The 12,934-nt window shown below is 46.9% G+C and overlaps 1 protein-coding gene across 19 annotated transcripts in view; it reads right to left on the bottom strand.

The window, feature by feature from the left end:
- Positions 1 to 12,934, bottom strand: part of SOX5 (SRY-box transcription factor 5) — a 1,214,093-nt gene that overhangs the window by 465,467 nt on the left and 735,692 nt on the right. For 14 of the 19 annotated variants that reach the window (XR_014502612.1, XM_083402002.1, XM_083402006.1 and 11 more), the window contains 2 exons: positions 11,651 to 11,824; positions 4,462 to 4,678 (listed from right to left, as the gene is read on the bottom strand). Coding sequence is in view for 18 of the 19 variants with exons in the window: in XM_083402002.1 (XP_083258128.1) it covers positions 4,462 to 4,678; positions 11,651 to 11,824 (391 nt within the window). In the remaining variant the exon portion in view is untranslated. The remainder of the gene's footprint in view (positions 1 to 4,461; positions 4,679 to 11,650; positions 11,825 to 12,934) is intronic. The other 5 variants (XM_083401995.1, XM_083401994.1, XM_083401996.1 and 2 more) reach the window with 1 other exon arrangement.

Genomic DNA, 12,934 nt, shown 5'->3' with positions numbered 1-12,934 from the left:
ACACTAGTGATGGGAGTTGCAGTTGTTGAAGGCTGATCTAAAGTGAGATAGCCCCGTCACAAGTTTAGAATCTCTGAGATCTAGGTCCCTAGTATCAATGAATTCAAAGGTGATGTGAAAATGACTAGACCAGCAGCTCTGGTCTAGACAATTTCAATCCCTACAGAATAAAAGGTAAAGGTAAAGGTACCCCTGCCCGTACGGGCCAGTCTTGACAGACTCTAGGGTTGTGCGTCCATCTCACTCAAGAGGCCGGGGGCCAGCGCTGTCCGGAGACACTTCCGGGTCACGTGGCCAGCGTGACATCGCTGCTCTGGAGAGCCAGAGCCGCACACGGAAACGCCGTTTACCTTCCCGCTAGTAAGCGGTCCCTATTTATCTACTTGCACCCGAGAGTGCTTTCGAACTGCTAGGTTGGCAGGCGCTGGGACCAAACAGCGGGAGCGCACCCCGCCACGGGGATTCGAACCGCGACCTTTCGATCGGCAAGCCCTAGGCACTGAGGCTTTAACCCACAGCGCCACCCGCGTCCCGCTCCCTACAGAATACTCTCCCACTAAACCCAGTTTTGTAGGGCTCCAAGAGCATGCATGTATGGATTGGTAAAAATAATTTGCACTTAAAAAGGTAAAGGGACCCCTGACCATTAGGTCCAGTCGTGACCGACTCTGGGGTTGCGGTGCTCATCTCGCTTTATTGGCCGAGGGAGCCGGCGTACAGCTTCTGGGTCATGGGGCCAGCATGACTAAGCCGCTTCTGGAGAACCAGAGCAGCGCACGGAAACACCGTTTACCTTCCCACTGGAGCGGTACCTATTTATCTACTTGCACTTTATGCTTTCGAACTGCTAGGTTGGCAGGAGCAGGGACCGAACAACGGGAGCTCACCCTGTCACAGGGATTCGAACCGCCAACCTTCTGATCGGCAAGTCCTAGGCTCTGTGGTTTAACCCACAGCGCCAGCCGTGTCCCTTTTCAATTTGAACTTAGCATGGGTTAAATAAGGGAAGTGTGGATTACGTAGGATGGATTTTACCAAACAGGCACCCACAACAGCAACACCAACATGTAGCTAGATCTGTTACAGCTGGCTGTGGTTAGGAGGCTAATTTCTGAGTATAGGGCTGGAACACTTTGAAAACCTGCAACAGCAGAGTTCACTGTGTGCCACAAACCATGGCAGCTCTATGGAGTTGCCTCTATATTTCTGAAGAGCTGCCACCTGTAATCTCACCAAGTTTACTCAGAAGCAAGTCTCAGTCTCCCCTGATCGGGATTCAAGCCCTACAGCCTGGCGCTGGGCCGATTTAGGCATAAGACAGTCTACTGAAAGCAATCAGTTCTAAGCACACCAAATTTAGCATGAGGTTGCAGTAGCCTCGTTTGCACATTCCGACAAACGTTATGCCCTTTAGAGAACCCAAAATCAGTTCCCTTTAAGATGTCACCTTGCTGCAAAGACCTCATTTGGGGCACACCTATTGGTAACTCCAAAGTATCTGCGCCACTCCCAGCAGAGAGAGAATTTGGCTAGCTCAGTAAGGAAGCTGAATACCATTTCAACTATTGCTGGATTAATCCCCCCCGCCCTAACATTGTCAAGCACCAGTGTTGGCGAGATAAGTGGAATTCTGGAGGCTTTGTCGCTGCCTATTCTTTCTCCAAAAGGTCCTCCCCTCCCTCTCTTTTTAATCTCCTGATGCCAAGGTTTGGCTGACATCCCTCTGTTTGTTTCCGCGCTTACCAGTGGGATCACCGGACTTGCCAACACCACAGGGTTAAGCGGCTCAGATTTCTGGGCTGAGCTGCTTAGTATTACAATGCACACTGTAGCTGTTTAAAATACTGCCTGGTGACACTTAGCAGTAGCTGGACAGATTCATCTCTGTTCATCATTACTGTCATCCATTAACCAGGCTCAAACAGCCAGCTCTCGTTCCAAAAACGTTGGGCGCAGTCCAGCCCTGGTTAAGCAGTTTTAAGTCTCCTTGATTTCAACAGGAGAGATTTAAACCTGTACTTAACTCTTATGCTGAAAAAAAAAAACCACTAGGACTCAAAAGTGCTTAGCTTTAGATCGGCTAGGCGTTTGTTCTCTACCAACTCAGAAAGATGCAAGTAGATAGAAGGATATATCAATTTTGTTTCTCATTTCCCCCCAGTCTTAAATTCAGTTCACATTTCCTAGGGATGTATGATGTTTTTTAAAAAAATCCTCATGAAAATGTTTTAGTGTGAATTTCTCCTATTAAATATTTTTTATATTTTGACTAATGTACACTACTTTGCAAGCAATTGCCCCATATTTCCCCTTATATCTTCATTTTTAATGCATACGTTCCCCTAATAAATGCATTTTTGCAAATGCTATTTGTTGAAGAACTGAATCGCAAAATTCAGATAAGTGAAAATTTCAAAGGATATTTCTTTGTTTCGGTTTGCAAATTGTTTTTGACAGTGCAGATTTGACTGGTCCAGCTTTCAATGCACACTGAATCAAATTTTCCCTCCATCCTCTATCAGTAGCCATAAAAAAAATCTTGTGGCGGTGAATTCCATATATTAATTGTATATTAAGTGATGAAGTGCCTGCTCTTTCTCCCCAGAACATTCAAGACAGGAAAGAGTGTATATTTATTTATAAGGCACATCCTTTCCTCTGTTTCTGATGTTCAGGTATAAGGAGTTCTGCTTATGCACTCCAAACGGAATGGATGTACCTCAGTAGTAGAGCATCAGCTTTGCGTGCAGAAGGTCTCATGTTCAATCATTGGCAGCTCCCAGTAGGGCTGAGAGAGAACAGTGTCTGAAAGAATTGTAGAGTCCCTGGGGGTCATCTAGCTCAACCCCCTGCAAAGTAGGGATCTGCCGATGAATTTGTCAAGAAATAGCGGGATCAGTATGGATTGTGGCTACCGTTGTGTGACTGCTGCATCAAACCCTAGCATGTGGAGTAAGCAGTAAGGTGACTTTTAGAGGGCAAAATGGAAAACACTGGTCTCTGGTCCTCATAGAAGCTCCTTCAATGATTTAGAACCCTGCATGGTCAGGGGCGTAAATCCCACGAGGTGCCCCCAGAAGAACAGGAGGTCCTCTGCTTCTGAGCATTGCCTTCAAACTTAGTGAAAGCTCTAAACTGAGTAAAAATGGTATACCAGAGGAGGGCAGGGCTTTGCAGTGTTCGTTTACCTGTGAAGAGACTGAACGTTTGCATAGGGTTCAAAAGCGAATGGGAACGGAATGGTGGAGCTTGAAAGCAGGCCTGACTGGCTAGCTGGCTGGCACCCTGAACTGGAGGGCACCACACCGCAACATTTTGTAGCAGGCCCGACTTGCAATTAACTAAAGGAGTTCACTGCCACGAAGATGAGGTGATGAGCACTGGCTTAGACGGCTTTGAGAGGGGACCAGAAAAATTCACAAAGGGGGACAGGTCTGTATTGGTGACTACTAACAATCACGACAGCTAAATGGAATCTCCGTGCTCAGAAGCAGCAGTATGCCAGTGGACAGCATTTGCCGAGAAAGAAGAGCAAGAGGGGGGTCATTGATTACATGGCTTGCTTTTCACCCCACAGAATGTAAGGGCAGCCTCTGAGAACCAAGCTTGCAAACAACTTGCAAATACTGAGTCCTGAATGTAAGAGGAGCCCTGCTGAATCAGGCCAAAAAGGCTTATCTCGACCAGAATTCCTGTTCTCACAATGGTCAGCCCATGAGAAGCCCAGGTCCCAAGTGCGACAGGGCTCTCTCCCCACTTGCGATTCGCAATCCTGGCGTATTGCCTCCTACTGTGGGGTCAGAATGTAGCCATCGTGCCTAGCAGCCCTTTTCAGCCTCAACCTCCAGGAATTTGCCCAACCCTTTTAAAGCCATCCACGTCCATCACTGCATGTGATGCACTGAAAGTTGTGTTACAAGTATGAGCGTGGGTGCACACAACTGACTTCCCTCCAGCTGAAGTGGCTACAGCTCTCATGTGCTGGTGGTTGGGCGAGCAAACCTTAAAATATTAGAACTGTAGAATTGGAAGGGATCACAAAGCTCATCTAATCCAAACTCCTGCAATCTTTTGCCCAACGTTGGGCTCGAACCCACAGCTCTGAGATTCAAAGACTCATGCTCTACTGACTGAGCCACCCCTCAACCTCAGAAGTCAGGAGAAAAAGAGATGCAAACTTGTAGGCCCCTTTTCTCCATCATCCCACACCGGGAAAACTCCAGGTTCCCACTACATGCCTAATAACACCTGCAAGGCTAAAATGCACATAGACTCATAGAACGGTAGAGTCGGAAGGGACTACGAGGGCCACCTAGTCCAACCCCTGCAATGCAGGAATCCTTTGCCCAACATGGGACTCAAACCCATGATCCTGAGGTTAAGAGTCTTGTGCTCTATCAACTGAGCTACCCCAGACCCTTTCCACCTAAGTATATGAAATCCGCCACAAAGGGCCCATACCCAACATTGAAATACTGCCTCATCTCTTGACGCCGATTGCGCATGATTGCCTTGTATTCGCCGATCCGCAGCTTCTTCCCGTCCACTAAGCACGTGCGCTTCGGCCTGGGCTTGTACTTGTAATCTGGGTACTTCTCCAGGTGCTGCTTGCTGAGGCGCGCTTGCTCCTCATAGTACGGCTGCTTCTCAAGGTTCGTCATAGCCTTCCAGCGAGAGCCTGTCGGGGGAAGAAGGAAAAAGGAGATCTGTCCATCTCTGAGCCTTTTCAAAGGACTTTCCAGCCCTGGAGTGGTCTAGCGGCAACCCGAGGGCCAGATCCAGTCCATGTAACACTTGGATCTAGTACAAGGTTTTCCAAACTTGGGTCTCCAGGGTTCATGGGAATTGTAGACAAAAAACAGCTGGAGACCCAAGTTTGGGAAAAGCTGATCTGGTGGTACCTTGATGGCCCTCCCAAATTGTAATTATCCTTTTGGTAGCTCCAAAAGAGTCACTGGTGGCCTTCCTTTGCCCAAGGCGGATGCTGGATTGCTCCCTTGCTGGAGCTACCTGGAGTGTTAATTTGGCAGTTTCACACGAAAATGCAAACAAAATCAGATTTCTCTTCCATTCCTAGAAAGTGAGACAGGGGCTGGCCGAGGTTGGTGAAGCATTACCCCGTTTGCCCTAACGAACCAGCCACTACCGGCTTCTCTCATCCATGTCTTGTAGCTCCTTGAGATAGGACCTGTTTTGCTTATGATGTGCTGCAAAAAGCCATTCATTCATCCAGCCTCACTAATGACTCCATTCCTGCCCCCACTGCCATTCTGGTCTCTCTTTTGCCAAATGTGTTTATTAATAATGTCATCCAGCTTACAGTGGTACCTCTGGTTAAGTACTTAATTCGTTCCAGAGGTCCGTTCTTAACCTGAAACTGTTCTTAACCTCAAGCACCACTTTAGCTAATGGGGCCTCCTGCTGCCGCCGCGCCGCTGGAGCCAGATTTCTGTTCTTATCCTGAAGCAAAGTTCTTAACCTGAAGCACTATTTCTGGGTTAGCAGAGTGTGTAACCTGAAGCATATGTAACCTGAGGTACCACTGTATTAGTAATGTGACCTGAGTTCCTTACTGTTGTTTAAAATCACTTGTGTGTTGTGTGTGTGTACACAATGTGCATGTGTACACACACATAATGCACTCATATATATATATATATATATATATATATATATATATATATAGCAAACACCCACATGCATAATTGCATTGGCCCCAGAGGATGAATGACACAAGTGATTAAAGTTATGAGTCTTAAGGGAAAAACAACAACAACCCTTTTCTGGCTGTGTGAGCGAACAAGTCCTAGGCAATGCTTTGCTAACATTTGAGAAAAGAAAAATATTACAAATGGAGGAACAATGTTCATTTGCTCTCCGGGTTGCTTTTTCTAATGGAGCTGGGTGGAGAGATTTTTGTTCTTACAAAATACTCATGATGCTCATAAATCTGGGCTGGGGGAGAGAAAAGAAATGACCCAATGGGATATTACTCAGGCTAGCCTTGTAGTGCTCAGCCTCTTTGGGGAAACAGAGATGAGCCCCTGGCTATGAAAACACCCCCTGGGTGGAAATGTGGCAAGGACATTGTGGGGGCTGATCAACTTGGGAGACAGCCGTGGCCTTCCTCCTCGCCGCAGTTAGCTCACATTATAACTTCCACCATGCCTAGGTCATCACAAACACCCCACGCACCATTTATGATCTACAGAAAGCTTACATTCTCTCCCTTTTGCAAAACGTTTGTCCCTTGCTCCAACAAAAACACCAGCAAACCATATAGCTCCTATTAGGAAAGTCTCAGTTTTTTTAATATTATTAACTGCCAGTTTTCCATTTGCCTTGCTAGGTGGGTGCGAGTATGCCTTTCTCTTTTGATGGGGCTCAAAAAGACGCTAGGAACCAAGCAGGAACCCTGCAAGGGGCAGGAAATCTGTATACACAGGACTCCCTCTTCCCTCTGGCAGGCTTGGACAAAGGCGGCCCTCCAAGCCTTTCTGTCTGGCCCTTGGAACTCTCAGCACACCTCATTCCCTCCCTAGCTACACCCCCTTCCCCCCAAGCTCCTTGAGAGTTTTTGCCTGTCTGGAATGTGCCATTCAACTGCGATGGTGCCATTTGCTACCTTTGAAGGTGGCCCGGAAACTACAACTAATCCAGAATGCAGCAGCTAGACTGGTGACTGGGAGCAGCCACTGAGACCATAAAACACCGGTCCTGAAAGACCTACATTGGCTCCCAGTATGTTTACGGGCACAATTCAAAGTGTTGGTGCTGACCTTTAAAGCCCTAAATGGCTTTGGCCCAATATACCTGAACGAGCGTCTCCACCCCCATCGTTCATCCCGGACACTGAGGTCCAGCGCTGAGGGCCTTCTGGCGTGTCCCTCGCTCCGAGAAGCCAAGTTACAGGGAACCAGGCAGAGGGCCTTCTCGGTAGTGGCACCCGCCCTGTGGAATGCCCTCCCACCAGATGTCAAAGAAATAAACAACTATCAGACTTTTAGAAGACATCTGAAGGCAGCCCTGTTTAGGGAAGCTTTTAATGTTTGATGAATTATTGTATTTTAATATTTTGCTGGGTGCCGTGGCTGGGGAACCCCAACCAGATGGGCAGGGTATTTATTTATTTATTTATTTATTTATTTATTTAATGGGTGGAGAGTGTGTGTGCAAATGTGCGTAGAAACCGGCCTAGCGTATGAAGTTAAAAGCTTGCATTTGTTATTTCGCCCCCTTTTGCCTCTCACGGCCCTTGGAAGCTTTCCCAGAAGGTGATGTGGCCCTTAGGTTCAAAAAGCTTCCCTTCCTCTTGGCTAGGGTGCAGAGGAAGGCCAATAGCATCACAAGGAAGCTGAATCAGACAGACGGGCAGCTGCAGGTGCGGTCCCTGTATTAAGGAATGCGGGAGGACACGGCTCCTTGACTGGTGGCCCAAGCAGCCTCCAAATGCCTTCCCCGCAAAAGCTCCCTGTGCCATAGCAATTAATAGCCACCCAGAAGCTGAGTGAGCACTCGCCACAACTAGCCAATTGCGACATGCTGAACACTAGCTGGTTGTCGCCATCATTTCTGTAGCATGTTTCAATCTCCCAAAGTGCTTTACAGGGGTGTTCCCCCCCCCCCCCTTTAGCAGGAACTCAGGGGAACTGAGTTACCATAAAATTTAAAAATTATTTCTTGCCTGGGGGAGGGGGCTGGAACGGATATACACTCACTACCTGAGCCAAAAATCCACCTATAATCTGCAATCAATAAAGTGGTAGCCATTTCTAATCCAGATCAGTGTCTGCTTGAGTTTATTACTTACATCTTACATTTAGCCACTACCTTGTCCGGGGTGGGGGGCACTGTGACTGGGCCGGCAATAAACGAGCAAACAAACTTCATGGTGAGTTCCCCCACCTTTATCCCCGGGGGGGGGGGGACTGCAGCTTTATCTTTCTTATCTCAACTCCTTTCACAACCAGCCTGCGAGGTAGGCTAGGCTGACAAATACATAGGCTAAGGCACAGCAGAGGCTTGAAACCTGCCTCATCGTATCTCACTTCCACTTTTCCCATGAAGTATTTAACTAATTAATGCCAGTCTAACAAAGGCTGGTCTAAGGATACGGAGGTCCACCAGCGCCTATTGATCCCTTGTTTACCTGTGGCTCTCTCCCTTCATTGACATTTAGATTGTAAGTTTCAGTTTTTTTCTTTTGTAAAGTGCTACTTCCACATCCATTGCTCCCAGCAGTGGCCTCCCCCAAGGGCCAGCACAGGGGCTTCCGAAGGGCCCTACTGTGAGCGGGGAAGGGAGAAGAACCAGTTACGGCTTCCTTGAAACAAACACACCAGTCTTTCTGTAATTGCAACTTCTTTTTTAATTAATGCTTATTGTTGCAATGTAACTTTGGGTGAACTGCTTCGGCGAGATCTGCCTGAATGGCTGCATGCAAATAAGGCAAGTATGCTGTTATCAGCATACTGTACTTTCCAAATAGGAGAAACAGCTTAACATTCAGAGATTCCAGCTAACTCAGACCTTCTATTTCACACTCCTATAAAAATGGCTGAATACAGAAAATTGTATTTTAATTTTTTTCCAATTAACTGCAATACACACACACACACACAGAGAGAGAGAGAGACAGACAGACAGACACACATTCACACAAGAAAGAGAGATAGAGAATCTTAAAGACTAAGAGTGGGAACACTGAGAGACTGAAACACTTCTTAAAAATGACAACAAGGTTTCTTAACAAGCCGTTTTTGCAAAAAGTGAAATAAAAATCGGATACACCAGTTTACGTACCAATGAACAGATGGATGACAAACATGTGCGCAGATGACTTTGCTAACAAATCCATGCATTGGTACTCCCCCCCCATTTTTTTTTTAAATGTTCAGAGCATAATATCAAAAGTGTCAAAATTTAATCCCAGGATAGAATAGCACTGTAGTACTGGAGACATATAGAGAGAGAACACACACACAGCCTGGTTGAGCAACAGTCTCACATAACCCACAGTCAGTGTGAAACTTCAGACACCTGACCCCAGTGCCAGAAAGAAGGAAGAACGATGACGATGGTGAGTTAGAACAACTGTGCCATTCTTGCAAAGAGACCCGAGTACCTGGTTGATCTACGAGCTTCCAACTCCCTCTCCTTCCCCAAGTTAATAGAGAACTCCCTGCTGAGTTCAAAAAGTGGCCTTTGGCAGCCCAGAAGGGACCTTTCCAACATTTCCATCAGGGGAAGAGGAGAGCGCCTCACCCCCTCTTTATTGCAGAGGAGGAAGAGATTCCCCCCTTTATCCTCTGATGCTTCAAAGGAAAGCAATCTCTCACTTTCGCTTGCTTTCAGACCTCGCCACTCACTTGCAGTGAGTGCAAGAAGTTTTGAGAGCTAAGCAGGGCTGTCATCTCTATGAGAATCTGGAATGGATTTGCATGTTACACTCCACGTACTGTATATTTAATCGGAAAAAGATGCTCGCGATACGCTCGCCGCATTTCCCTCCTTCCCCACACTGGCCTGGCCTAGTGCTAAACAGTAAAAGGTGATTCCTTATGTTAAATTTCTTAGCCGAAATGGTTTATTAAAACCAGATTTGGAGGGTATTATAAAATGCTTAGAAGCCCTTTAAAATGTCAACGCGGATCCCCCAGAGACTGAGTAAAATGTCAGCCCGGCTCAAGGGCCTATTTTAAGTGGAATGAATTAGCAGCGTGCTGTTGGAGGTTGTTATCCCAAACAATCAGTTAAGATGGGGAGAAAACATCCAAGTTCCCTTTGTACTTTCTGTATGGAAAAGTGGAGGAGATGATGTTTGCGGTGATCTGACCAATTCCTGAAGACGATTGCTTAAAGGTAGGTTTAATCAGGACAGCTCTTAAATGCAAAGACCCAGCCAAACTGTTTTTCCTCCTGACTCATGGGCTTAATCTCACAGCCACTAACTGCCTTTAAATCCCTTCTGCTAGCATATGCAAGTGTTATCTTCCCGGGAACAAATGTAGACTCCTTATCTCACTTTCTTCCGACTAATCTAGTCAATTCAGGTGCCCTATTAAAGCCACCCTACCTGCCATCTATAACTGACAGCTAGTATATAGGCCTCTGTGAATCTGTAGAATGAAGAATCCAACAGTGGTCACACAAATCCTGCTCCCAACAGAATTTCTCCAGCGGCCAACTTGCCCATGTGAAATTGAGTCAACCTACACATTTGAAAGGATGCGGGTGGCGCTGTGGGTTAAACCACAGAGCCTAGGACTTGCCGATCAGAAGGTCGGCGGTTCGAATCCCCGCAATGGGGTGAGCTCCTGTTGCTTGGTCCCTGCTCCTGCCAACCTAGCAGTTTGAAAGCACGTCAAAGTGCAAGTAGATAAATAGGTACCACTCTGGCGGGAAGGTAAACGGTGTTTCCTGTGCTGCCCTGGTTCACCAGAAGTGGTTTAGTCATGCTGGCCACTTGACCCAGAAGCTGTACGCCAGCTCCCTCGGCCAATAAAGCGAGATGAGCGCTGCAACCCCAGAGTCGTCTGCGACTGGACCTAATGGTCAGGGGTCCCTTTACCTTTACACATTTGAAAAGCCGGAATTGTAGACTGCACAGCTACAGATTATGGGAAGGATGCACACACAACAGATCAAACACAACTCCCTGAAAACTGCAAACTCACATTCTAGAGAGAAATGTGTAGCCAAGTCCTCTTTCTCATGTTCATTACTAAAAGAGCTTTTCACACAGAGGAACTTTCAGAAGTGTTTCAATTACTAATAACAATATCTTGTATTTTGGTCCCAAGGTGGGTTGGGGAAAAACCCAATAATAACACAAACATCAAAATGTTGTGTAAAATCCACATAAAATTCTGCAACAGGGGTCACCAATGTGCCTTCTGCAGCACTCATGAAAGAACACATTAGTTGTCTCCTCAAAAAACCTCAGCACAATAGAGAATTTTTGCTCTTTCTCCTCAGGTTCTGTTTGCCCTGGCTCAGCCTCTCCTACGCTGAATATGCCCCCTTAAACATGCCCACTTTTCATTAGATGCCAGGAGTGGACATCCATTCACCCATCATTTCTGAACAAAGGAGAGGTGCAAAGAGCTTCTCTTTGTGAGTGAGCTCAGGAGTGGCTGATGGGAGCACATTTCCTCCCCTAGTGATGGGGCGGCTGATGCATGGCACCCATTTTGTGTCATGCCATGCCCCAAGGCAGCCATTTTGTGGCTCGTGCCCACAACACCATCTCAAAATTCCAGATGTGCCTACTGGCCCAAATGTTGGGTGACCCTTGAGCTACAAAGATTAATAAGACAAAAAACACAACCCCAAAGAAGCCATACCCCATATCCAACACCCAAAATGGCCCACCTTCACTCCTGAAAGTGGAAGAAGCCTCAGATACTGATCTGAGTGCAAAGTCAGCTACATTTGGACAAGATGGTCTCTTGGCCATCTTGGCCACAGTTCATTTAGGAGACACCTCGCTGCGCTATGAAATGGTGCAGTCCAGAATTCTGCCACCTCGTTCTGAGTTAAGCACAGAATGGCTTTTGCGGAACCAGATGGGTGTCCAGTTGATATTACACCCAGTCCAAACAACAGAGCCCTGCTGGAGAACTGCTGCTCCTGTTTTTCATTGCCTTACCCAGTATTTTGCTGATGTTGGAGTTGTGCATATCCGGGAAAGCCTGCAGGATCTTCCTCCGCTCGTCTTTTGCCCATACCATGAAGGCATTCATTGGGCGCTTGATGTGGGGTTCGTTGCTGCCACGCCCTCTGGACTCCCGATAAATCCGAGATTCTGAGACACCTGCGCTTCCTAAAACGATGGGGGTGGGAGGGCAGAAAAGGCAGGGAACAAAGGATATTTCATTGTTATAAGCTGCCTCCTCAAGCATAGCTTTAAATCTTACTCAGGAGGGTTCATCACTGCAGCATGAATTCCTGCATCTCCCATTTTCTCAGTTAAGACACGTACTTGTTGTACAGCTTTACGGCATGGTGGATAAGGGCACTTGTGTGCTTTCCCTCCACCATATAATCACACAAACATAGTTGTTGATGGTAGTCAATGCTGAGGTCCAAATGTACACACCTCCAGTTTGCACAGTCTTCCCTTCCTCTCTTTTTCCGCAGGGAAAGAATTGCCCAAGTTTGGTCTCTATAGGGAATGCTTCCTTAGTGAATGGTGGAAGGAGGTTCCACACATTCCCATTCTTCTGCTCCTCCCAGAGAATTGCCAGCCACTTGAGTAAAAGAAGTGGGGCGTGGGAATGCTACCCACGGTTACACTGTCTCCACATAATGCAGGATAGTGCCATAGGCTTTTATCTTGGTATGAGGGTGGGGAGGGTATCCGTTCTAAAACGCCATCTGCATTTATTTATTTATTTGCGGATTATTTTGTGACTAGGCAGTGCTTTGCTTCCTAACAGCAAAGGGTCTTTTTTTTGGGCAGCATCACAAAGATATATCCCGGCTTTCCTGCTAAGGAGCTCATGGCAGTGTACATGGCCCCTCTATTTTATCCTCACAATTCCCCTGTGAGGTAGGTTAGGCTGACAGGTCAAAATTCACCTGGTGAGCTCCATGGCAATGGAAGTTCAATCAGTTTCAACACTCTAACCACTTCACCACCCTGGTGAACATCTAACCCCCTGCCCTGTCATGTATGAATCGGATGTAACAAGCCAACATAATGCTTGTTCATGGCCGCCTGTCTTTTCATGCACGGACACCTCTGCAGTGGTACAGACAACACGAAAGGTTCATGCAACTCAAACAGCTTCTACAGTCCCAGAGTGCGCCTGTCTTGCGGCCAATCGGTTCTGCTAACTGATCACTTCTGCAACTGATCTCATTCTTCCAAAACCTATTTCTGTTTGCATCTTTCATCTCATCTTCACAGAGCCAGAGACGTGGTCTAAAC

The sequence above is a fragment of the Podarcis tiliguerta genome, assembly GCF_965153285.1.
Source record: "Podarcis tiliguerta genome assembly, chromosome: 10".
Taxonomy (NCBI): Eukaryota; Metazoa; Chordata; class Lepidosauria; order Squamata; family Lacertidae; genus Podarcis; species Podarcis tiliguerta.
This window is presented reverse-complemented; position numbering and strand designations above follow the sequence as displayed.